Here is a 26,946-nt window from a genome sequence, read left to right as displayed (position 1 = left end):
ATGAATCCTAATGTAAATATCTGATATGCAGGATGTATTTAGGCGGTCCCTGTGAAAGGGTCGTTCCAGCCCCAAAGGGATCGCGGCCCACAGGATGAGAACTGCTGGTTTAGGGGGCTATGTGTCCCAAATCTTCACGCCCTTGTAACAACCACATCCATTCTGGCCAATGACTTTTGTTCCCAAGTGTGACGACAGATAAGTACCTTTCCTATGCCATCCTAACTTCACTGGACATGTGTCCATTTTCCCTTTGTTCAGTCACCTTCCCCGAATGTTTTGCTGGGAACATACCTATAATATCTGGCCTTCCCTTTGCTCCTTTTCTATTATTAATAACTAGTTAATTACAATGGTATCACTTTGACCTTTTCAATAACTTAACACTTACTTATTAATTTTCAAGTATGGCAGAGGCCTTTCCCTGAAGCCTATTCTTAAGATTTGTGTAAACTTATTCCAAGGTATGCCTATTTCTGACTAAAGCTTAAAGATTTCGTCTTCTCTGCTTTTGTTGTCCTTCATCTCATTTCTGATCCTTCCTTTTTCTAAGTAGGATTATTTCATATCACAATTCTCCTGTTAACTGTTTACAATTTGTGTTGTTGGTCATGTGTGTTGGGGAGATTTGATCAGGAAGCAGAACTCATCACTGCCCCTCATCCTTTTACCCACCATCCAGATGTGCAGCATTCAGAGCGTTCCTTTGGTGACACCAATATGTCTGGGGGCTGGATCCAGTGCAGGGCGTCTGATTCCAGTGGCTTTGAATAGGGGAAATGAAAGGCTACTGAGCACGATCTCACAACCCTCAAGAAAGCAGAGTTATGCTTGTAGATTACACCCCTCTGTCAGCTGCGGGCATCATATTCAATGAGAAATTGGTCTTCATAGCAAAAGCATAGTTTTGTTTCAACAGAAGCACCTTAAAGGCACACAGGAATTATGGTGCAAATGAGAATACAAAATACTGCCTCTTTCTTTACTCTTTTAGATAGCAAAACTGCACTTTGAGCCAAAGGTGGTGACCTCATTGCTGGGTAATTGTCATGGGAGAGAAGCTTGAAGAAACCAGAACCCAGAAAGAGCAGGGCAGCAGGTTCAGATGGGTGTACATATCCTTTCTGCCTCATTAAGTCCATACTTCACTAGTTCTTAAAGCTGTGTCCTTTATTCTGAGAACCTAGAGAGCAGTAAATATAGTAAGAAAATGCTAGTTGGGGCCCTGTTGGATGGCAGCTCATAGAATCACCCCTATTTTTTGAACACCTGGTGTGTATGTGGTGGGAGCCAAATATACAATGACGAAGATTATCAAGTAGATGAGATCATGAGGTAGTAGCGGAGACAGCTGTAAACAGGTCATTTTAATTTTGAAATTATATGAAAGTGCTGTGGTAGCTGGGAGATCAGTACAATGTTTAGCCCAAGGAAGAAACCTGATGCAATCTCGGGAAACCAGGACATAGCAGTGGTGAGGAGGTACAGAGGCTGGCAAATGAAGGGAACAGGATGAGCAGCTGGTTCTTTAAGAAGCCTGTGTCCTGTGTCCAGAGTCAATAGACTACACACAGCGTGTACAGGTACAAGCAGTCCATTCTAACCACAAAGGTCTTAAGACCTACACGGCTGAAAAGAATTCTTAAAGTGTTGAGCTGACCCTGAAAAATTTTTTCCTTCTAATTCACCATCTTTATAAATGTGGGGCAGAAACTTGGAGATGATTCCAATGGACATCCCAGTAGACTTTATATCTGAACATAAATTAGGGAGAAATTCCAGGACCTATTGAGAGGCCCAAAGGACAAAAAAGTTAAGATGCACATCTTGTAACTTCTGTTTCTTGCTGTAATAAGTACACTCTTTCTGTTGAGCACTTAAAATTTTGATGTGTATTTGCCACGGTTTGCATGGTCCCTAGCAAATAGGAGAGACCGCTAGGTTCCTGAAACCTTTGCCAACCTAATGTCCTATCAAATGTCCTTCTGACAGATGAAACCAGTACCTTCTACTTTTACTTCGCATATCTTTATAATCAGTAAGGTTAAATGTTTTATCTCTTACACTTTAGCCCATTTAAAAAATATCTTTGTTGCTCTTTGCTCTCACATTCATAAGGATCATTATAGCTGAAGAAATAAAAGAAATAATAATTATACAGATTGCCAATATTTTCCTCATCATACCATTTGTCTTTCTGCCTTACTTAAACATTTACTATGAATAAATCATCTTTTAACTTGTTTTTCATTAATTAATTCAATCAAAAGTGAGCTTGTTTTATTTTGTACATCAGACCCTGGTATTTTTTGATAATCACTCTTTATTGTTAAACTTTTCTTGGGCAAAACTACCATGGCACACATACTAATAAAATGAGCCACAGTGTTATGCTATTATAACATAAGGAGCCCTGTACAATATCTCTCCTAAACATTCTCAGCCTGTCTAAAAAAGAAAACTGGCCCATTTTCTTCATTGTACCAGGGAGTGCTCGAGTAGTACGCTGGCTGCCATATAAAAGAGCTCTACAAATATTGAAGGCCAGATGTTTTCAGTTTCTTGAATCTCTTCTTTTAATTGATTTATCTCTTTCCTCATCTTCTCAGATTCGTTTTCAAATCCCTCAATAAGTAGTTCTTCTTGAATCTGTAGAAGAGGAGAGAATTCCCTTTTGAAAATACCAATTAGCAGCACTTTGTATTTAACAACTGTAACAGCTAAGCACATGTTCTATTTTTCTACTAACTTAGATGCTCTTTGATACATTTGACCAAAAATTTCCAAATATTTGGGCCTCATAGTGGGAGTATCCATTCTTTAAGCCTTTCTAAGATCCCTCAAGGTGATTTCACTGGTGGTGGGGAAGAGCTGGGTTGTTGGGTCAGGCCTGACAACTATGCTTGAATCTGTTCAAGCACTGAGGATGTTCTTTGGGAAGGTTGGAAGTTCAATTCAAATGATTTCTTGATTCCACTGAAGTAGGATGACTACATGCATGTAACACATGCAACACATAATGGGAATTTCTGACTCTCTATAGTACACTGGTTATCAAACTCCATATTAGGACAGAGTACACATTTTACTCTGGGTGCAGAGGATAAATCAGGCAGATCTGGAAACGAATGCAGCAAACATTAGAGCTTTCTGCATCCTATCTAGCATATCAGGCACAATCTGACATCTTCCACCAGATGGATCTACATGAAGTCTCTTTGATGGTTGTAGCAAACATCCTAAGGCCTACAGGACTAAGGTCCTATTCACTCGGGGGCACAATGAGCCAGTTCAGGAGTCTGGAACATGTCATTTGCACCCTGCAGACTCTAATGCCACAGAAGATGCCGAATCATAGACTTAGGGCTTTAGAATGACCCGATTAATTTGGCATTTCCCTGACTCATATGCCTTTGGGTTTCCTTCAGGGTTTATGACTTCAGTTAAATGTTTTGTCCTCCCCTTCACGAGGACCCAGGTTATTGAATGTCCTCTATCCACTGCCCAGACCGCACCCGGACTTACCTTCTGCTTGTGCTCCAGCATCCTTTCCTGCTCCTTCAGGCGGCTTTCGCTTTGTCTCCTAATCTTCTCCTTCAGTTGGACTAGGTGTTCCTGGAAGCTTTTATCTTGAGCATTCATTTTTTCCTGCTGTTCCTTCTGTTTCTGTCTTAGCAGCTCCTGTTCCTTCTCAGCTTCCCAATTCTTGGCATGCTCAGCTGTTCCCCAAGGGTTTCACAGAGGAAAGAAAATAATTTATGCTCAGCTGTACCCTCCTAAGCTCAGAGATTAAAGGAATTTTAAAATGGTAAGGAGAATGTGATGGAAAGGCATTAATTGGCCGATTGAGCTACCAGAACCCCCAGGTTAGTTTCAGTTTAGTTGACTTGTTTAACAGGACCAGAAGCACCTTGTTACAGGAGGGTTTTGCTCTCACACGTGTTGAGGCACTGCAGGAACCTCCCCTCCCCTCTGTGATCAGAGCCCTGTCCTATACCTGCTAGAGCCTTCTCCCCATCAGTGAGAGCTTTGTCTGCCTGCAGGATGGATTCCTTTGTTGCAGCCTGTGACTGTATAAAACTCTGGAGGGCCTCATGTGCCTGAAAAAAAAAAAAAAAAAAAAAGGAGGAGCAAGGAGTCTTGTTCAATAAAACTACAAACTTGACCCTGTAAATTCTTCATCATTCTTAGGATCCCACAGTGGTTCCCTTTCTTCCACAATCACAATAAAAAACCCAACCCTGGCCCATATGGTTCAGTTGTTTGGAGCTTTGGCTCTTACTCCAAATGGTTGTGGGGTTGATTCCCAGTCAGTACACATACCCAGGTTGTGGGTTCTATCCCCAGTCCGTGCATGTGTGGGAGGAAACCAACTGATGTCTCTCTCTCTTAAATTTTAAAAAAAAAGCCATTAAAAAAATCAAACCTCTTTAGTTAGAATAAAACCCTCAATAGCAACCTCTTCCCTATCTCTCCAGCTTCCTATCCTAATATTGCAGCCACCATCCACCCCAGGTTACAGACATCCAGGCTACGTACAGTTCTACACTCATCCTGCATTGTTTGCAATAAGTGCACATTCTTTTTCTTCTGACTGAATGCTCAGCTACCCTTTCTTTACTCAGGTAGCATGTATTGATACTTCAACTTGTAGCTTCTCCCTCCTCTTCCAGGAAGCTTTGCTAAACTTCCTTCTGAGGTTTGAATGGCTGCCAGGTACACAGACCTGGTCTACCAGCTCTACCACTTGCTGTCTGTCTGCTCTTGGATAACTTACTAGCTTCTCAGTGCATCTCATTCCTCAAGTGTATAATGGAGACGATATTATTCTAATAAATTGATAATCCAAACATAGCACCCAAGATGATATGTGTAATAGAAAGTGAGTGCTCAATATATGTTAGGCGTCACTATCATCATCAGCAGCAGCAGCATCAGCATCACTATCAGTATATACTTGTATGATGACCATATCCATCATATCCAATTGAATATTTATATGTCCCTTTTCAGTAAGGTCATAAGGTTTTTGAGAATGTTGTTTCTTTAATTATATATCTCCTATCCTTAGTACAAAACTATTACACTGTTTATTAAATAAAACAAATGTTTTATTTCATCTAGATTTGGGATAATAATAAATCCCATATTTAGGAAGAAATATTTCTGGTTTATGTAAAAGCCTCTAACTTATTATGGATATAAAAGACAAAAATGTAGGTTTGCCATGCTCTGCTTTTTCTCCATAAATGGTGTGGTGTGGTCTTAGATTTTAAGAAGCATCCACAAAGACCCTCTGACCCCAATACCCTATCCTTCTCCCCTCTTTTTATATCTCACCTTCACTCCTTTCCTGGGCACCATGTTATAGGACTGTTCAAGCTTGTCCATTGCTTCTAAGTAGAGCTTGTATCCATCAGGCACAGAGAAAGCTCCTCTTGAAATACTTTCCATCAAGGGCTCTGAAAGCTCCTTAAGCTGGGCCTGGCAATATTTGCCAGATGCCTCTTCATTCTGCAGCAAGAAATACTCCTTCTTCATGGCTATGGTTTCCTGGCAGGGAAACGTGGAGAAACCCAAAGGAGAGAAGTTGTTAGAAGGGAAGGTCCAACTGTGATCTTCTTGTAAGAAGCTGTCTTACTTGAGGTCAAGATAGTGAAGTAGGTAACTGCTGTGCTCATCTCCTCCAGGACCACATTAAATTTACAACTAAATCATAGAACAACCATCAAGAACCATCTGTAGACTAGCTTAAAAGAAGCCCTGTAATGAAAAATATAAAGACACCACAATAAAACTGGCAGGAGGCACAGAGATGTGGAACCCGCAGGTCTCACACTTAGGTGTGGCAATTAAGAATAGGAGGGATATCTCAGTGGCTGAGAGTCCTCCTGTGGAATGATGAGTCCCAGACCACACTCTGTGTCCCACTTCAAGAAAACAGTACCAGAAAGAGAAATTCCTCCAATGTCTGTGAAAACCTGGAGGGATTGTGAATGAATGAGGAGGGCTTCGGGAGTCACAGGTGTTCCCTTTGAGGGGCTTAGGAAATGACTCACTTGCCCTAGTCTTGCAAGGGCAGCAGTTTGAAAGGCTCCAGGGCTATACAGGGGAGAAATGTAATTGACTAGTGTCAGGGCTATTGTGCAGGGGCAGAGGTCAAGGTGGCCCTCTCTGGGGAGAAGAGGGGGCAGGTTCCCATGGCTCCTTTGATAAGCACTCTACCCACCCAGCTGGCAGGCACAAATGGGAACCAAATTTGAGCTCTCTAATAACATGGCTAACATAATTTATACTAGAGGCCTGGTGCACAAATTTGTGCACAGGTGGGATTCCTCAGCCTGGCCGGCAATCCAGGCCTATCAAGGGGCTGGCCCTGGGCGGAGGGACCCCAGGAGGTTGGCCAGCCAAGGGAAGGGGCTGCCTGCCTGGTCCCTGATTGGGTTGGGGGTGGGGGCAGTCAAAGGTGGGGCCAGACAGCCCTACCCCTAATCGGTGATGAGGGGCTGATCAGGGGCAGAGTGGCCAGGGAGAGTGGCCACAGGCAGTTGGGGAGGCTGATCAGGTCCTAGATTGGGCCAGTTGGCTGCTGCAGTAGAACTCATAGCGACTAGTCGTTCAGGTCATTATGGTCATTCTACTCTTTAGTCACTGAGCTTTTATATATGTAGATTACAATGGAAATTTCTTGAGACACTACTCCAGTTTTTACCTGGTCCAATTGCTTCCAGTAGGTTTTCCACACAAGTGGCCAGTCTTAGCTCACACTGACACTGTCTTAAAATCTTTGAAAGGCCTAGAAACCCCCACAAAGCAATGGTTGGCCTTGGCATTCCCTGTACCTCTTGCTAAGCAACTCTAAGTCTGGTAGAAGCAGTGACCTGAATAGGCAAAGCAATCTTAAGAAAGAAGAACAAAAGTTTCATATCATGCTACTTGATATGAAACTATACAGTAAATTATAGTAACCCAAACAGCATGGTACAGGCATAAAAACAGACACATAAGGTCAATGGAAGAGAATAGAGATACCAGATATAAACCTCCCCCTATATGGGTCAATTAATGTATGACAAAGGAAGCAAGAATAAGCAATGGGGTAAAGACAGTATCTTCAGTAAATAGTATTAAGAAAACTGAACAGATCCATACAAAAAAAATGAACACAAAAAGGACTACAGACTAAAATGTAAGATATGAAACCTAAAAGAAATCATAGGCAGTAAAGTCTTTGACATCACGCTTAGTAATATATATATATTTGCGTATGTCTCTTTAAGCAAGGGAAACAAAAGAAAAAAAATAAATGTGTCTACATCAAACTAAATTATTTGAAGCCATCTACAAAAACGAAAAAACACCCCAGTGAACAGGAGAAGGTATTCGCCAATAACACATGATAGATCTGATAAGGGGTCAATGCACAAAATTTTGAAGGAACTCATAAAATTTCACACACACACACACACACACACACAATTAATATATCGAAAGGGGACCTGAATAGACACTTTTCCAAAGAGGACATACAGAGGACCAAAAGACATAAAAAGATGCTTAATATCACTAGTCATCAGGAAAATGCAAATTAGAACCACAATGACCTATCACCTCACACCAGTCAGAATGGCTATCATCAATGAATTAACAAACAACAAGTGTTGGCAAGGATGTGGAAAAAAGGGAACCATCATGCACTGTTGGTGGGATTTTAAGTTGGTGCATCTACCATGGAAAACAGTGAGGAGACTCCTCAAACAATTAAAAATAGAACTCCTCAAGCAATTCCACAGCTGGGTATTTATCTGAAGAAATCCAGAACACTAACTTGAAAAGATATATGCACCCCACATTATTGCAGGATTATTTACAGTAGCCTAGATATTAAAGCAACTTAAGTGTCCATCAATAGGTAATTGGCAAATAAATGGTACATATATACAATGGCTATTATTCAGCCATATAAAAGAATGAAATGTTGCCATCTGTGACAACATGGATGGACTGAGAGGGTATTATACTAAATGAAAGAAGGCAGACAGAGAAAGACAAATACCATATGATCTCACTTTATGCGGAATCTAAAAAAACAAAGGAAATGTAAAAACAAAATGGAAACAAACTTATAAATATAGAGAGCAAGTTGGTGATTTCCAGATGGGAAGCAGTTTGGGGTAATGGGGGAAACAGGAAAGGAGATTATGAAGTACAAATTATCAGTTATAAAAACAGTCACAGGGATTTAAAGTACAGCATTGGGAATAAAGCCAATAATACTGTAATAACTTTGGTGCTAGAAAGGTACTATACTTATTGGGGTGATAACTCTGTCAGTTATATAAATTTCTAATCACTGTATTGTATACCTGAAACTAATATAATGTATGTCAACTGTAATTGAAAAAATTAAAAAGAAAACTAAAAGAAGCAGTGTGATGGCATCAAGGTGGACTGGGAATTGGAATGCCAGGCATCATATGGAAAGTCCCTTATTCACTTTGGCTCAGGTACAACCCCTGTGAAATTATGAAGTCAGTAGACATGGTGGCTTCCGCCCAAATTGATATATAATTGACACATGACATTATAATAGTTTTAGGTATGCAACTTAGTGAATCATTATTTGTATACATTGTGAAGTGATCACCACAATAAGTCATTAACATCCTTGCTTTATCTATCTATATAAAAGGCTAATATGCTAAGTGTCCATCCAGGTTACGACATCACTTAGCAATACCCGGCTTCCTATCCCTAGCAACGACTAATCTCCATGCAGTTTCTTCAGCCCAGGCTTTACAGCTAGGTGGAAACATTTTACACTTTAACGAAATGTCTGTGAAGTGTTTTCCCATGCTTTATTTAATTTGATCCACCCAGAAGTCCTGTAGTAGGTAGATAGGAGACTTGGTGGAATCCTATTTTCTTTTCATTAGCCAGAAAATGGAGATTTAGAAAGCTTAGTAACTTGACCCAACTGAAAAGAAGTAAGAAATGGTGGACCTTGAAAATGACTTCAGGTTTTCTCACTGCACAGAACACTGCTGCAGTTAAATCATTTCTTTACCCTCTGTTCTCCCTGCAAAATCTACAACAATAATCTACTTCATGTTGATATTTACTGCTGTGTTCCTGACAATTACCTGAAAGAGAAGTTGGGGTGCTTCACTGGGCTGGAAAAAATTTAGCTACATCAGAAAGCAGGTCTAATTAAACACTATATATATATATATATATATATATATATATATATATATATATATATGGTCAAGTTGACTTGTGCATGTGCGATACATATAAAGCTCTTGCTGGTGCCAATCAATCACATGTGTGTGTTTTGCTCTGTCACTGTTGATCATGAATTTGGTTGACACATCTATTATAGAGAAAGGGAGAATACTGATTTATTTCTTCTAATTAATTTTCTTTCAATGTGCACAAATTCATGCACTGGGCCAGTAGTATAGTTATAAACATTTATTTTTCTTTGGATGTGAAGTTGTAGGATTTACTCCCTATTATCGTTCAAATATGCACCCCAGTTTTATGTATGGTTCCTTTATCAGTAGTAGGGTTGACCAACAATGAGCAATGGAGAGTTCAATATGACTTTCCTCTACAAACTTGGGTTGCTATGGATAAAATATATACAACGCAAATAAATTGCCCACTAATGAGTTCAAAAGTCTCTGAACAGAGTTTTAAGCAACTCAAAATTTTTTTCAATGAGGGTTTGATCGTACAAAAATATAGAAAGAAAATGTATTTGCTGGACTTTGACATTTTAAAGAAGTTGGTTTTATTCTATATGAACTGAGAGATTTTTGTAACCTATAAAATAGTCAAAGGCACACTCAAAGACAAACTTTCAGTGAAGGTTCTGATAGTGAGTAGAATTTTGATGTCTTCTAAGAGTTCTCTCCCCTGGTGTCCACTCCCTACATACTCCTTGGACCCATGGGTATGGTGAGTATTAATCCTATGATTAGATTATGTTATACAGCCCAGCTTGACTTTAAGATGGAAAATTTCTGGTGGGCATTACCTAACTACATGAGCCCTTTAAAAGAAGATTTCTCCAGTTGATGTCAGAGTAGGTAGTCACAGAAATTAGAAACAATACAAAAAGATATGATGAATCATTGCTGGCTTGAAGATGGGGGAGAGTTTCCCAGAACCTTCATTTGATCATATAAACCCATTTGAACCTTGTTTTCAGCATGTGGTACACTGAGCAGGGCACCCATATCTTGTTCTGGAATCTGACCTGAAGAATTATGTGTTTTGCAACAATAGAACATAAAAAAAGAATTTTTAAGAAAAAGCATGTACAGTATTCTATATAGAGGTCAGTCACTCACAACAATCCAGGCTTATTCTACAGTTAGAAACATGTGAACTCGGGAGTCACAAAAAGGGAATGTAGGCATCATTATAGAAGGTCAGTTTTCAGGGAGGATGTATGCTAAGATATCTTACCATAAGCTTCTTCTGGAACACCTGGTTGTCATCCTTGAAGGAGTGCTCCATGAAGATTGCAATGGCTTCCCTCTCAGAGGTTGTGTGCAGGTCCAGCAGCTCCTGCAGCGTGTCTGTGGGGAAGCTCACTCTCTGGGCCATCTGCTCACTGTAGTGGTCGGTTGCCATCTGTAGAGCCACTGAGTTCTCTTGCTCAGCCAGAGTTGTCACTGTGTTCTCCAAACAAGGCACTGCTCCACTGTTGATGGCATCCACATAGGCTTTTGCCAGAGTCCCCAGCCCTGAATGACACATTATATTTAAGAAATTAAAATGAATTCTCACTCACTGTTTTACAAGCGTTCAAGATCAGCATTCTAAAAATCCCAGCAATTTTATTGAGATGAAGGGTTCTTTTTTCTTTTTCTCTCCCCATATTCCTCCTTTTACTTTTATGTGTCTACTTTCTAATAATGACATTATTGTTTATTCTATTCACTCTTTTTTTGATTTGTGGATTCATCGCATTCTAGTATGAAAATAATCTCATCCAACACATTCAAGAATTTTCTAGAATAATTTCCCATTGAAGTTATAAAATGAGTTTATCTTATAGGTAAGTAAAGGGCACTATTTCAAACTGAATGTGGGGCCCCTTTAAAAAAAAATCAAGAATTTCAGGACAGTGACACAAACATTAAACCAAGCCTGGGACCATCTCAGCATAGGGCACTGTGTGTCTGCCCAATTGGCATATCTGTGAATCTAGCCTGCACATAGGCTATAGTAAAAATTTCACCTCAAACACTAATGAGATTTCAGAGGCTTATGCTCTGTTATATATTTTTTCTTACTGGTGTAAATTCTCAAAATATCTTGTGTATCCTCAACAAGACACACCCATCTCATTGGTCTTATCATCATCATGCAGAGTCCTGCCCTTAACAGCAGCTTGTGCTTATGTCATTAGGGTATTAATTCCATGAGATACAGTAGGCTTTAATAATCCCCCATATAGGGTAACTTTAATGAAAAGACATGCATGTCTATATGTGGCATAAATGTCTGGTTTTCCACATCACATAGAGAAGGAAACAAAATTACCAACAAATTCAAAGTACAATCACACACACTGAACTGCTGAGAAACTTGCTGTAACAACCTACTCACCGATTCCAGTGACAATGATTTCTTCTCTTAGAGTCTTTGTTTTTGCATGTGTAAGGATATATTGACAGAAATTTTTGGATTGCTCCTGAAAATTCCATTCTAGTTGGCTTTCTAACATCTCCTCCATATAGTGTAATACTTTTTTGTCATTTGTAGGCTGGTCAAAGACAAAGCACTTCCGCCTTGGAAAGAACTTCCTGATATACTCTCTAGGCATGTTGGATTTCTGGGTTTGGGGATCCTCGCCTAAAAAATGAAAAACACTAATCACTGATGAGGCAGTCTTCAGGCAAGGTGGTTGAAGACATTCATTTCCAGGGATATTTGCATCACTGTAACACTGGTTCCTGTAAGTCTCCTTTTATTTAATCATGCAAATCACCCTAATGCTAATAATCTACCAAAGCATAGAAATTTTACATTTATTTATTATTTATTTACTTATTTATTTATTTGTTTGTTTGTTTATTTATTATTTCCAGAGCCAGGAGCATAGAAAGTACTTCTGGAGAAGACAGGAGGAAGGCATCTATCCCAAGTGAAGAAACTTAAGGTTATTTTCCTTAGCCCTTCCATGGTGTCCAATGGTTTAACTGTTTATTGTTTTTGAATGATAGATTAATCTCCTAAATGGTCAGAAATACTTTTGGTATTATAGTCCTCATGCCAGAAATAAAATGTGGGCTCAAAAGTAACAGTGAATTGTTTTCTGGTAGAAATAAGGATATTTATGATACTTCTGGGAAAAGTTTCATGTGAAGGACAGACAATACTCAGAACAGTAAAGAAAAACTCCTAAAAATAAGAGTTAAAAAATACAAGCAATATAAATACATTCATAGATTTTTTAGCAGACATCATCAAAAAGTAATGTTAACCTAATGCCACTTGGAGACCTCACCTGTTTCCTATATCAGTTTATATTGAATGTGACAATGTCACACAGTATGTTTCTAGGCATATATCAGCTATTTAATAAATGATCCTTGAATGGATAAATAAATTATTAAATAAGCAAAAATGAATCTGTTCTTAAGTACTACCTATTATTCTCCCTACTAAATGTACTCAGTGTTAGGAGTTTAATATTTCAAAATATTGTATGAGGCTATAGAATGAAGAGAGCGATGTTATGAAAAACAAATAACAAAGGATTTGAAAGTCTTATAGAAATGATATGTCAATGATTTTTTTTTTGGGGGGGGGACATTCATATAAATATCCTTTATATGGAGAATGTAATCATGCAAGCTATTAAAATACACAACATGAAATGTATTTCAAAAATAAAGTCATCTGATATGTTTGTGATTCTGTGTTTATAATCTTTTATACTAATGAGCATTTTTTGCTAAATAGAAATACTATTAGATGAACTTTGAACGTAGTAAGTAACACAAATATTTTAGCCTTAAAAAGTTTTGACACCGGTTATAATCCTCTGAGTTATTTTTCATGGTGTCAATTTTTCTAAAATCATTTTGTCCAACAATGTATTCTACACTTTCTCAGCCAGCTTAAATTCTGGTCACTTGAGTTTTTTTCAGTAATAATAACAACTGAAACCATACCCACCTGTCATACACATACAACCATTAGCACGGGCTTCAATTGATAAAAAATAAAGATTGACCTTAAGTGCTGAGAAACACGACTCAGTTTATCACTTCCCACTGAACCCTCTGCCACGCAGACCATCCTCTGGTACCTGGAACCAACTTCAGGGCATTCTCCAGGTACTCATCTTCACTGATGGTGTGACCGTCTAACTTCAGCTCCAGTGTGAAATCCCGGACAACCCAAACAAAGTCCGGGAAGAAACTCACAAACTCGGCTGAGTCATCTCCTTCACCAGAGCTGGGAGATGACTTTGTCCTGATTAGCTTTGTTAGTTCAGTCACATAGCTGGGATCTTAGTTAAGGAATGAGAAATGCTCCCCACCAAAATTTCCAGATCTTACCCGGAAACAATTATTATTAACATTCCTATTCACCCTGTGTTCTTTTTACTTCAACCATGATGATTGACATGAGGAAACCACAAGGTCAAAAATAGTCTCAGTTATTTTCCCATAGCCTCCATGGCACATGGAGGTTTGGTTCCTGGAAGGATACTGCAGCTGCTCCAGGGCCTGGTGGTTGATGCTGCCCATGCTGTTGTAGACAAACATGCTGCTAAGAAGCACGGCCAAGGCAAAGATCCACAAGTCATTCTTAGGGTCGCCCTAGAAAGTGCATTATAGTAGGGGACTTAGGTGTCTATTGTTTTTGTTTGTTTTGATTTTCAAAAAATAAAATGAAAAGTAAAAATTAAAAAAGTACTTTTTTTTTGGCTAATGCTCACTTGAGGATATTTTTCCCATTGATTTTTTAGAGAGAGTGGAATGAGTGAAATGGAGGGAGGGAAGGAGGGAGAGAGAAAGAGAAGAGAGAGAGAGAGAGAGAGACATAGATGTGAGAGAGACAGAGCCATTGGATGCCACCCGCTCCCACCTTAATCAGGGTTGGGATTGAATTTGCAGCCGAGGTACGTGCCCTTGACAGGAAATTGAAACCTCAACCCTTCAGTGTGCAGGCCAATGCTCTAACCACTGAGTCACAACAGCCAGGGCAAAAAATTACCATTTTAATCAAACTTTTACATTAAAGACGTAAAAATAAATGAAAATGTTAAAGAGTTTTTTCTTTTAAAAAATACACTTACTATAAACTTAATGAAAGAAACATTCTCAAAGCCAAACTGTAAATGATTCCTGTATTCTAAGATGGAAACACAGTAATGAAAAGTTTAAGTGTATAAATGCACTGATCTTTCCCTCAACAGGCACATTTTCCCAACTTATCTCTCATCTTACAATATAATCCATCATTAACATACAAATTACACCTAAACTGGCTAAATCTAGACTTACTTAGGTTTTAGTCTGCTTGGTGTGTTTTCCCCCCCCACAAAACAAGCTTGATAGCTATAAGATGAGCTAATATTAAATTGTGTATTATGGCTCAAGTCAAATTACAGGATTATGTTTTTCATCACATAAACAACAACGAAAATAAAACCAGAAGGGAGCCCAGTGTAATAAGTGATCTAAAACAAGTGGAGCAATGGCGGGAAATGAAACCTTAAGCTACAGAAGCTGACTCGTGTTTCAGTCGGAAACCATGAAGCCTTCTCAGGCCTGCGATGTACGAATTGTACTCTCTCCGCAACAGTCTTAGTGTTCCAAACACTAGGAACTAGTGAAAACTTTAAGTTTGAGGAACTCCAATGTGGAAAAGCTACTCCAAGCATTTCACCTCAAGTAACTGAGCAGGTACTTAAAAAAATAACTGCATGAAAAACCTGAGAGCATGAGACATCCTTTAAGAAAGGGACCTTTAAATGAACTGCTAACTCTGGAGGGCCTCTACCCTTCACTTCTAATTAAGCATGGAAGAAAAACAGAGACTGGCTAATTTTTTTTAATCCAAATAAAATGCTAACTTAATGGAATCCTTAGTTATTCAAAGTCATAGGTGAACCACACAATACTAGTTACACAGTAAGCCAAGGATAACAATCCAGATCTGTTGTTAAAAGTACAAGTTCATGTACAGAATTATCATAATGCCATCCTATATAATAAAAGGGACAGTGGAATGACGGGTCCCTATGATGCACGCTAACCACCAGGGAGGAAGACGCTCAACGCAGGAGCTGCCCCCGGTGATCAGTGCACTCCAACAGGGGGAGCGCTGCTCAGCCAGTAGCTGGGCTCATGGCTGGTGAGCGCAGCAGCGGTGGCAGGAGCCTTCCCGCCTCCACAGCAGCACTAAGGATGCCTGACTCCCAGCTTAGGCTCACTTCTGGGCCGAAGCTGTCAGTTGGACATCCCCCAAGGGCTCCCAGACTGCAAGAGGGTGCAGGCCAGGCTGAGGAACACCACCCCGCCCCCACCCCTCCCACCCAAGTGTATATATTTCATGCACCAGGCCTCTAGTTTTAAATATTATCTACTTTTTAAAAAACCACAAATCTTCATCATTTAGGTATAAAACAAATTTCATGTTTCTTCAAAGAGATGTCAATGCTAAATGTGATTAAAACATTTGAGTAAAACCTTTTGTCATTTTTTTCCTTGACCTACTGAATATTTTCCAGTACCATTTTGTAGTTTCATTGGATTACTTTGGGAAAATAACATGGCAAATATTGTTGTTTTATAATACAAAGGAGGGCTCTCATTTATAAGCAAACCTGGAACATAGAAGGTCATAAGAAATACGTCAGTGAAGAGCTTGTTTAAAAACGATTCAGCATTTAGTATGTGGAGAATTGGAATGCACAATGGAAAACTGTCGTTCTTGAAGAAGTGTGATAAAACCTCATTTATCAAAAGACCTTGGTGTCTAAGAGTGCCCTTTCACCCTCTTCTAACTCTGTAGTAATACATCAGATTTGGATTTCCCTAGGTCTACTACTTCCTTTAAAAAAAAAACAGAACAAGGGTATTGAGCTACAACTACAACTGACTAGTTCAAAAACTGTTTTAAAAGTTAGGTTTGTATATTACAAATTGTACACTCAAAACCATCTCTTACAGTCCAAAGTTAGTAACCCAGCCAGCTTAAATCAAAGGTTTTTCTCACCTAGGTCCCAGTACATGGATGACAGACTCAAGTACTTATTATACTGGGAAGTAGAGATCAAGAAAGTATTTATTGGTCAAAGCTTCAGTTACACAGGATGTGTCCTTGAATCAGATCCCTCTTCAACTCAAGCACTCCTTTACTGACAGCACTTTGTAAATCACACCAAGAAAATCACCCCAGATGGCAAGAGCTAACACATTTGAAATGCGGTCACTGTAGCTTTTTACCTGAACTGCAGAAGCCATCATGAAAGATGGACTGGATCAAGCCTTCCCCAATGTTGTAGGACTGAGCGAGTCAGTGAGCTCACCAATAAAATTATAGTAAATTAGAAATATGCTTATGTAAACCAAAGAGGCAGGACTGTTAGCCCTTGAGGAAATAAAACTATCCACAGAACTAGAGGCTTTTTAAATTTAGATTTTCTAAATTCATTCTCCCTCCACATCTTTTTTTTTTTCCTTCTCAGTAATGGAAACCAAAGGTGCATTAGTGCTACTTTCAACTTTGACTCATGCTAACATAAATAAGGAGAAAATATTGAATTGCAAGCAACACTATAAATACAAAATACTTACATTATCCCATAATAGTGCTTTCGGTAGGTCTAATTCATGTTTTTAGAGAAGTCAGTGCAAAATTCATCTTTAACAAATACATATTCCTGGTAGCTGAAGCTTTTCTGGAGATTTTTAAGTAGATTATTTCACTGTAATCCATTTTCATGGGTCCTACCTCCAACCCCATTAATATCTTACAACTTAACTGGTAGGTCCCATGGACTATAGTTTCCTCTGGGAATGACTGGGTTAGGATCCCAATTTTTATATTCCCTGATAACACTGCATATTACTTAATTCTCAACTATGGTCTTGGTTTTGCTTCATTCACTGCCATATCTGTAGTACCTAACACAAACCCCTGAATGCAGCTGTCCAATAAGTATTTAACTTGTACTTGTTGCCCCAGTGTAAAAATAAAAAGATCTATTCTTAATCAAAGTATTGAGTTTACCAAGAAAGTAAGTTCTACAAAATAGAAGTTTGCTTCATTATTCCTAATTGAATTTGTAGCTTAAAGAAATACATCGTGAAAGTTGAGGTGGCAAATTAAAATGTAAGTGGAGTATCAAGAACAAAAAATTCTTTGACTTACCTTTTCCACATGGCCCAGGCCCTCAGTGTCCAGAAGGACCAGAGTGTGGTTGGGCTTGGAGGGGTGGGGTACACACCACATCCAGATGCCTTTGGTTTCAGACTGCACTGTGGAGCCCAGAGGAAAACCTGCAAAGAAAGAGGAGAAAGCGTATAGAGTAACAACAGATAGTCCAGGCTGCCCATAGGTTACATTGGTTAAACTTGTCAGAATGTGAGTGCCAGGCTGGGAGAAAGGTTGCTTTCATTTCATCAAGAACAGCCTATCCAAATCTTTATACATATTAAGGACCTTCTCAAGAAACACTTTATGTCCTCTATTTACCTCATACTATCAGTAATAGTTCAAGCTATGTCACATTACAGAATTAATATAACCTCTACTGATAAACATATTCCTCATCCGAGGACATGTTTATTGATTTTAGAGAGTGGAAGCGAGATAGATAGGCAGGTAGATAGATTGAGAGATAAAATTTGACATGAGAGAGGGAAACATTGATTTGCTGCCCCTTGTATACGCTCCAACCTGGGACTGAACCTGCAACCTAGGTATGTGCCCTCACCCAGAATCAAACCTGTGACCTTTTGGTGTACAGGACAATGCTCCAACCAACTGAGCCCCCCAGTCATGGCTTGACCTTTCTATTCTTTTCTGACACTGAAGAGCTCCCTTGTCCTTCAGGTTCTGGTGGAGTTCACCCAGTGGGAGGCATCAAAAGGAGATCAGAGGTCAGACCTGTGTTCTCCTCACTTTCCTCCTAGTGAGCCATGGTGTCCTAGTACCTCTGTTCCTTTACCTTCAGTCACAACCTCTTCCATGCCATATCTCTGGTCTTTGCCACATTCTGTTATCCACTTTTGCTTGCCTCATCTGCTATAGTAGTTATAGAGTCTACCTGGCCATTGCTATTGCCACTCTCTGATGCATCCTCATCCCACATTGGTTCTTTGTGCTGTGGTTATGCCCTTGTAAATCATCCCCCATTAAATGCTCATCAGTACCCCCAAGTAAGTCATCTGAGTCCTGCCAGGACTTGGATAATACAGCAGCTTTTGTTGGATTTTTTTCCTCCCCTTTATCCCTGTATTTCCCTCAATTTTTTTTTCTCTTCTAAAAAATGATGAGTTCTTTGCTCACTGCTTCACTTGGTGACAAAATGGAGGGGAAAATAGAAAGAACCTGTGAGATTTCCTAGATCCTCTTTCCAAAGGCAGAAATTAAACACACAGTGGGAGAGGGTGTGAGGTATATGCCAAGGAACCTACTGATGACATATCTTGTCCCACAGTCCAGGAATTTGACCCTCTGCTATCTTCCAATGTCTCCTTCAATGAAGAATGGAAATAAACTTGATAAAATACCTAGGGGAGGTTGAGTCAGCATGCCTGAAGCCATTCAATTTCTACATCCAGATTATATTCCACAAATAGGATATAAAGCCCGCGATGGACTGCACTCTTCTACATGTGATAGTGTTTGATTGCTTTCTGACTAATCCATAGTAATCTGAAGTTCCCATTACCCTAGCAAAGAAAGGCAGGGTATAATTGGAGGTCATTGGTCTCAGCATTGGGAGGTAAAATGAGTTATCGAGAGAGAGAGAGAGAGAGAGAGAGAGAGAGAGAGAGAGAGAGAGAATTCATCAAAGTTTTGCTATGAAATGAAGCAAACAATTGGATGGTAGCCCCATTGAAATATGGGAATACAGAATACACTACTATTTGTTTACTTCCTATCCCTTTTTTAAAAAAAGCAACTACTGAACAATATTTGTATGCTAGAGTTTAGAGCAGAAGTAATGTAGGAGAAAGGAAGGGAATACTTTCTGGAGCTGAGCTGACTAATGGGTGGATCTTTGATAGGGAACTCTTTATTACTGAAGAAACGAGTGACATTTTGTGGACAGATGTGGTTGAAGTTATAAATCTAGCAATTAAACTTAAACGTTTTCTTTACTGGGAGGAATGAGGCCTTTTTTAAGGGTGACCACGAGAGAGGCATGATCATCCTCTGTTATCACTGTCTCCAAGCAAATGGCCCCGCCCCAGAACAATACTCACCCTGGTTCTTTCCTGCCAGGCGGTTCATCAGGTAGGATTTTCCTGTCCGATACAGACCTGCAATAGCCACCACCACCACAGGCTGAGAGATCTTGTCTAGAATCTCCAGTGCTGTTGGGTTTACTGTCAGCTGATTATTCTGATTTTCCAACAGACAGATGGGGTCCATCAGGGTACATTCAGAGGCCATGGTGAGCTGTAACCCAGAGGAACAACTCAGTACAACACAAGATCCTGAAGTCATTATCGAATGGTTACAGAGGTCATTTACATATCAGCTTTACACTCCTGGAGAGTATATATCAGATTCCTACATTTTGTATGTTTCTAAAAGATAAGTATTTAGCCTAGTGTGTCAAGGCCTGCTACAGATTCCTTATGTACATTATTATATTGATCTATAAATGAACCTTAAAACAACCTTGCCCATGTGATGCATAAGAGGATTATAATGAGAAAAACAAACAAACCACTAATGATGGAGCCTTGAGAAGGTTAACATACTGGGGGCAAGTTGAGGCAGAATGGGACATGCAGGAGATGAGGAGTGACCAGAGAAGATACCCGGAGCTCCAGAGTGATTTGTTTTCTTGTTAACTGCATATATTCTCTGAGTACCTACCATGTGCTGGACACTGGTCTATGTGCTCAGTATCAAGCGGTGAACAAAATGGATACCAATTCCTGCCTCATGAAACTCTATCCTAGTGGGAGGAGACAGACAATACAGAAAGAAAATAAGCAGCATGCATAGTATATGTATATTAGATGAGTTTATATAGAGGGTGGTCAGGGAAGGCCTGCCTCTCAGAGAAAGAGAAATAACTGTGATCTTTGACCTTGAGGAGGACAGGTTTAGTGAATCTCAGAGCAGGAGAGGGCTGGAAGAGGGGAGACATTGAAAGGAAGAGGAAGAGATGAAGAATGTGGCTCCTTCTCAAAATACAATGGGACAACCCTAGCCAGTTTGGCACAGTAAATAGAGCATCAGCCTGCAGACTGAAGGGTCCTGGGTTTGATTCCAGTCAAGGTCACATGCCTGGGTTATGGGCTTAATCCCTAGTGGGGGCATGCAGGAAGCACCGATCAATATTCTCTCTCATCATTGATGTTTTTATCTCTCCTTCTCCTTTCCTATCTGAAATCAATAAAAATATATTTTAAAAGCACACAATATGACAGAGAAAGACAAGTATCACATGACCTCACTCATATTTGGAATCTAAAGAACATAATAAACTGATGAACAAAATATATCCAGAAACATGTAAACAGAATAAACTATAGAATATCAGAGGAAGGTGGGGGTGGGTGGATGGGAAGGGATTGACCAAATAACTTGTCTGCATGTATGTGTAACCAGTAGACATAGACAGTAGTGTGGTGAAAGGCCTGGGTGAGGGGGAGGTGCAGGCTAGAAGGGATCAATGGGGAAAAAGAGGGACCTATGTAATACTTTCAACAATAAAGATTAAAAAACACACAATAGGCCAAAGCATTACAGAAGCCAGATAAATTAATGGGTGCATGAATTCATTTAATTGGAATCAAAGGACATTATTCTTTACTTTTAGGCTGACAAGGAAGAGAGGCAGTAGCCAGCATGTTTTAGGGTGTGTCAAAATCTGCCACAGTCCCACAGCTGGTGAGGCCCTACTTTACTGTTTTCATCATAGTGGGTATAAGCAGGAAGAATTACAGAATTTATTTCTTGAACTGAATATTTAAAAAATTGGTCACAATAGATCACTTCATAAAAAAAATTTTTTTAAATGCAAGTAAACTGGAATACCCAATCCAAAAGCTGGTAAGTTCAAATAAAGAAGTAAAATGAAATAGGTCTCCTGTGTGGCATTAGATGGTTTCCAAAGTTTATTCCTCAGGAGAGTCAGTCACCTGAAGTGATGGTGTAAACTACCCCAAATCTTGCCTTCTCAGCAAGTGTGACAGGATATTGTGAGATGGTTCTTGTATGGACCACATGTTAGAAACAGTGCCTGGTAAACAAGCACTATTAGATCTTATAGGTATTTCTAACAGTTGATCAGTGAGCATGACATTGAATTATTCTATATAACAGAGCTTTGTGCTACCTTTGGGATATTAAGTATTGCTAATACAAAAAGAATCTGTGTCAATCTCTTAAGATTTAAATTGTCTGTAAATTAAGGACCACCATTTCTCTCAGTTTCTCCAATGCCTGGAGGTGGGGAATGAGCAGAGGAGCGGGGAGGTGGTCAGGGACAGTCTGAGCAGCGACAGGGAGATGGATGTAGAGAGACTCCACTAGGAGCCTCTGCAAGTGGATGGGATTTACTCCATCCATCCCAGGAAGGATTTAACCCCTTTTCACATTTGAGGGAGGATGCTTTCCTGCCCCTCTTTTTCCCCCATGGATGACTGTTTGTGTAGCTCTGGGAGGGTGCCAGTGGGGCAGCTCACCCTGGAGACAAGGTGGATGGGTGCTGGTCGCTTCACAGAGAGGCCTCTGATCCAAACAGAGACCCTGAGGTGCTGGTAGCCAGGCCCAGTACTAGCCTCCCACTGTCCCCAGCCCTTCAGTGCCAAGCCCGGGATGCCTGTGTGGGGTGTGCGTCTAGGCACCTGTTGTTGATATTAAGGAATATGGGCCTGGAAGAGCAAGTCTAGGGGTGAACTTACTTGTCTCCGTGACTCCTGTGCAGCAGACAGGGGACAAGTTCTCAGCTGTCCTAGCTCTTTCCTTGCGTGTTCCTCCTGCATCTGGCTCCTCCAGATACTGACTGTTCTCTTTAAAAGCTGAAAGTCATGCCAGATATTACAGCCAAGAAGCTATGGGTTGGGTTGATAAGAACCCAAATCTAAAGGCCATGTGCTTCTTTGAGAACTGAATCATTGGGTCTCCCCCGGCCCTCCCTGCCCTCACCCTCTTTTTTTTTTTTTTTTTTTTTTTTTTTAACTGAGGCAGGAGAGCAGGTGACCTGAGAAGAAAGTTGAGGTTCCTCCACAGCTGTCCTCAGAATTCCAGGTTGGTCTCCCTTCAGGTGGCTTGTGTTTCCTGAACCCACAAGGAATACAGAACAGCAAGCTGAATGTGAGCCAAGGGACAGCAGGGGTAGTTTTGTGAGGAAAGAGGCTTGTTTTTTAATCTCTTTTTCTTAAAATATTTCTCTTGTTCAATTATTTTTGTTCAACATAATTTTGTTTCATTAGCAAGACAACAACAACAACAACAACAAGCAAAAACATAAAAAACACTGTGTATAAAATTTTTGATTTTATAACCCAGACGAGCTAACTATTCTCCTGTTACATATAGTTGGTTTTTTGCTTATACAAGGGTGAATCCAGATTTGGTGGGGGAGGGAGTGAGGACAGTATAATTTTGAGAGTCTGTTTCAAATAAAGCAACAGAAAAACACAAATGAAAAGGAAATATTCAGTCTGGCCAGCAGCCCAGTGTTTGGACCCAAGCACCTAGAGGTCACTTGTTAGATTCCAGGTCAGGGCACATACTTGGATTGCCTGTCAGTAGGGGGAGTGCAGGAGGCAGCCAATAATGTTTTTCTCTCATTGATGTTTCTTTCGCTCCCTTTCTCTCTCTCTAACAAACAATAAAAACATATTTAAAAAACAACAAAAAAATCCAAAAAACGACCAGAAGGATGCATTAATATTTTTATAAAGCTGACAAATGTTACAAACATTTAGTCTCATCGGGTTGTTCCTTTCGGTTAAGCTACTCTTGTCATATTTGAATTTCGGTGTGAGCTAGAATGCTGGCTTATATATTTTAGTTGTATATCAGGGAAATTTTCATTTACCTTTTAAAAAAAGCATTCCATTGTACTGAACTATAGAACAAAAATTGTATCAATTCTTTGAGTGTCAATTTCATTTTAGCCAATATATTTCTATGAAATGGTCTCTTTGATAAAAACAGTGATAAATAAAAAAAAACAGATTATGGAGACTTAATTTTTACAACACTAACAAAAATAGATTTATATTATGCTACATAAAGAAGATTGTTAAATAAAATAACATCAGAAAGTGAAATTTCATTTTGAAAACTTTGAATCCTCCTTTCTTCCTTTGATATGTGACCTGATACTACCAATCACACTTTAATCAGAAAGTTGTTTTTGACAAATTTATAACTTAAATGTTAAAATTGACTCTGCAAAAACTTACAGTGAAATTAAATGATCAATTTTTTATTCATTCTTACTATTTATGTTGTCTGTTTTCTTTAAAAATATTGAACTTATTGACATGACATCTACACTAATAAAAGAGAAAGATGCAAATTAAACATCACCCCATCACTCCACTACACCACAAGCCACGCCCCCAGCCAATCAGGAGCGAGTATGCAAATTAACCCAACTAAGATGGCTGCAGCCAAGGAGCTGGAGTAAGCAGGAGGCTTGGGTTGCCCTTGGCGATGGAGGAAACCAAGCTTCCCACCTGCCCTGGCCAGCCCTGGGCTCTGTTCAAGGCTATAAAGTTTCATTTATAAAAGATAATTAATTCCAGATACCTGCTTTCAGCCTGGCCTGGCCTCCACTAAAGTAGGCTCTGAAAAAAAAAAGGAAAAAAGAAAAAAAAGGAGAGGCTGGGAGCTTGGGTCACCAGGGGGTATGGCCAGCCTGAAAAAGGCCCTAAGCCCCTCACCCAGGCTGGCCACACCCCCATGGGGTGAGGGTCCCTGATGGGAGGCTTGGCCAGCCTGAAAACAGCCATCAGCCCCTCACACAAGCTGGCCAGGCACCCCAGCAGCACCCCGCCCTGTTCCAGGATACCCTTCAGGGCAAACCAGCCGGCCCCCACCCATGCACCAGGCCTCTATCCTATATAATAAAAGGGTAATATGCAAATTGACCCTAACAGCAGAACAACTGGGAATAACTGGTCACTATGACACACACTGACCACCAGGGGGCAGACACTCAATGCAGGAGATGCCCCCTGGTGGTCAGTGCACTCCCACAGGGGGAGCTCTGCTCAGCCACAAGCCAGGCTACCAGCTGCCAGTAGAGCGGTGGTGGCGGGAGACTCTCCCGCATCCTCATCAGTGCTAAGGATGTTCAACTGCAGCTTAGGCCTGCTCCCTGCTGTCAAGTGGATGTCCCCCGAGTGCTCCCAGGCTGCCAGAGGGATGTCTGACTGCCAGCTTAGGCACGTTCCCCCAGGGAGCGGGCCTAAGCCAGCAGATGGACATCTCCCGAGCAGCCCCAGACTGCGAGAGGGCACAGGCTGGGCTGAGGGACCTCCCCGAGTGCACAAATTTTTGTGCACCAGGCCTCTAGTTTAGTGGTCGGCAAAGTCACGAGCCACATGCGGCTCTTTGGCCCCTTGAGTGTGGCTCTTCCACAAAATACCAACTTCTGTGCATGGGCCACGAAGTTTCAATAGCACTGTACATGCGTACCCACACGTAGTATTTTGTGGAAGAGCCACACTCAAGGGGCCAAAGAGCCACATGTGGCTCGCGAGCTGTAGTTTGCCGACCACTGCTCTAGTTGGTTAATTAAATTATATATGTTTCAAATGTATAGCTCTATAAGACATCATCTGTATATTGTAATGTGTGTTCACTACCCAAGGTCAAGTCTCCTTCCATCACCATTTATTCCCCCTTTACCATCTTCTTCCTTCCCCCACTCCCCTTTGCCTCTAGAAATTACCATTCTGTTGTCTATGTCTGTGAGCTTGTTTTTTGGGGGCTGAATCCCTTCACCTTTTTCACGCAGCCCCAATCCCCCCTCCCCACTGTCCACTCTCAGTCTATTCTCTGTATCTATGAGTCTGTTTTGATTTGCTTGTTTGTTTATTTTGTTCATTAGATTCCACATATAAGTGAAATCATATATTATTTGTCTTTCTCTGACTAGCTTATTTCATTTAACATAATACTCTCAGGTCCATCCATGTTTCTTTATTTTTGATGGCCTAGTAGTATTGCATTGTGTAAATATACCACTGCTTTTTTATCCACTCATTTACTTATGAGCATTTGGGATGCTTCCAACTCTTGGCTATTATAAATAACTGCAATGAACACAGGGCTGCCTATATTATTTTGATTCAGTGTTTCAGATTTCTTCAGGTATATTCCCAGAGGTGGGATTCCTGGGCCAAAGGACAGTTCCATTTTTAAGTTTTTGAGGAAACTCTATACTGTTCTCCACAGTGGCTGCACCAATCAGCATTCCCACCAACAGTGCATGAGGGTTTCCTTTTCTCCACATCCTGGCCAGCATTTGTTGTTTGTTGATTTATTGAGGATAATGATTCTGAGAAGTATGATGTGATAACTCATTATGGTTTTAATTTACACTTCACTGATGATTAGTGATGTTGAGAATATTTTCATATGTCTATTGGCCATCTGAATATCCTCTTTGGAGAAGCGTCTGTTCATATCTTTGCCCAATGTTTGTTTGTTTTTGGTGTTGAGTTGTATAAGTTCTTCATAAATTTTTGGATAGTAACTCTTTATCAGATTTATCATTGTTGAATATATTCTCCCATTCAGAGTGTTGTTTGTCTCTTAATTTTGTTGATGGTTTCCTTTTCTGTGCAAAATTTGTTTAGTTTGATGTAGTCCCATTTGTTTTTCCTTCTATTTATCTTGTCCAAGGAGATTTATCTGAAACTTATTGCTATAAGAAATGTCAAAGATTTTACTGCATATGTTTTCCTCTAGGATTTTTATGGTTTTGAGTCTTACATTTAAGCCTATAATCCATTTTGTGTTTATTCTTGTGTATGGTACAAGAAAGTGGTCCAGTTTCTTTTTTTTTTTTTTGCATTATCTGTCCAATGATTCCAATACCATGTGTTGAATAGACTTTTCTTACTCCCCTCTATATCCCTACTTTCTTTGTCAAATATTAATTGACTATAAAGGTGTAGATTTATTTCAAGGCTCTCTATTCTATTCCACTGATCTGTATTTCTGTTTCTATGCTTATTTCTGTATTTCTATTTGTATGCATGCTGTTTTGATTACTATGGCCTTGTAGTATAGTTTAATATTAGGTACTGTGATACCACCAACTTTGTTCTTCTTTCTCAAGATTGCTGTGGGTATTTTGGTTCTTTTGTGGTTTCCTATAAATTTTTGCAATATTTATTCTAGTTCAGTGAAATATGCCATTGATATCTTAATAGGAATTGCATTAAATATATAGATTGCTTTGCATAGTATGGGCTTTTTAATTATCTCAATTCTTCCTATCTATGAACACGATAAATGCTTCCACTTATTTGTATCTTCTTCAGTTTTTTTCTTTAGTTTCTTATAATTTTCTGAGTACAGATCTTTTACCTCCTTGGTTACATTTCTTCCTAGATTTTTTCCCTCCTATTTACTTTGGGTTTTGTTTGTTGTTCTTTTTCTAATTCATTTAAGTGTAAGGTTGGATTATATATTAGAAATGTTTCTTGCTTCTTGAGACAGGCCTATATTGCTATGAATTTC

The 26,946-nt window shown here is 39.8% G+C and overlaps 1 protein-coding gene across 1 annotated transcript; it reads right to left on the bottom strand.

Annotated features, from left to right (window-relative positions):
- Positions 1-1,337: 1,337 nt before the first annotated feature.
- LOC308516715 (guanylate-binding protein 7-like) lies at positions 1,338-22,222 on the bottom strand. The gene is made up of 11 exons (XM_081087774.1): positions 22,140-22,222; positions 19,479-19,674; positions 17,416-17,543; positions 13,744-13,853; positions 13,337-13,533; positions 11,629-11,874; positions 10,480-10,760; positions 5,341-5,553; positions 3,998-4,100; positions 3,526-3,719; positions 1,338-2,649 (listed from the first exon to the last, which is right to left on the bottom strand). Exons 1-11 carry the CDS (start codon positions 22,218-22,220, stop codon positions 2,476-2,478), a joined length of 1,923 nt encoding a protein of 640 aa, XP_080943900.1. The 5' UTR covers positions 22,221-22,222; the 3' UTR covers positions 1,338-2,475.
- Between the last annotated feature and the right edge of the window lie 4,724 nt (positions 22,223-26,946).

Source organism: Myotis nattereri, assembly GCF_964212035.1.
Source record: "Myotis nattereri genome assembly, chromosome: 3".
Lineage (NCBI taxonomy): Eukaryota > Metazoa > Chordata > Mammalia > Chiroptera > Vespertilionidae > Myotis > Myotis nattereri.
This window is presented reverse-complemented; position numbering and strand designations above follow the sequence as displayed.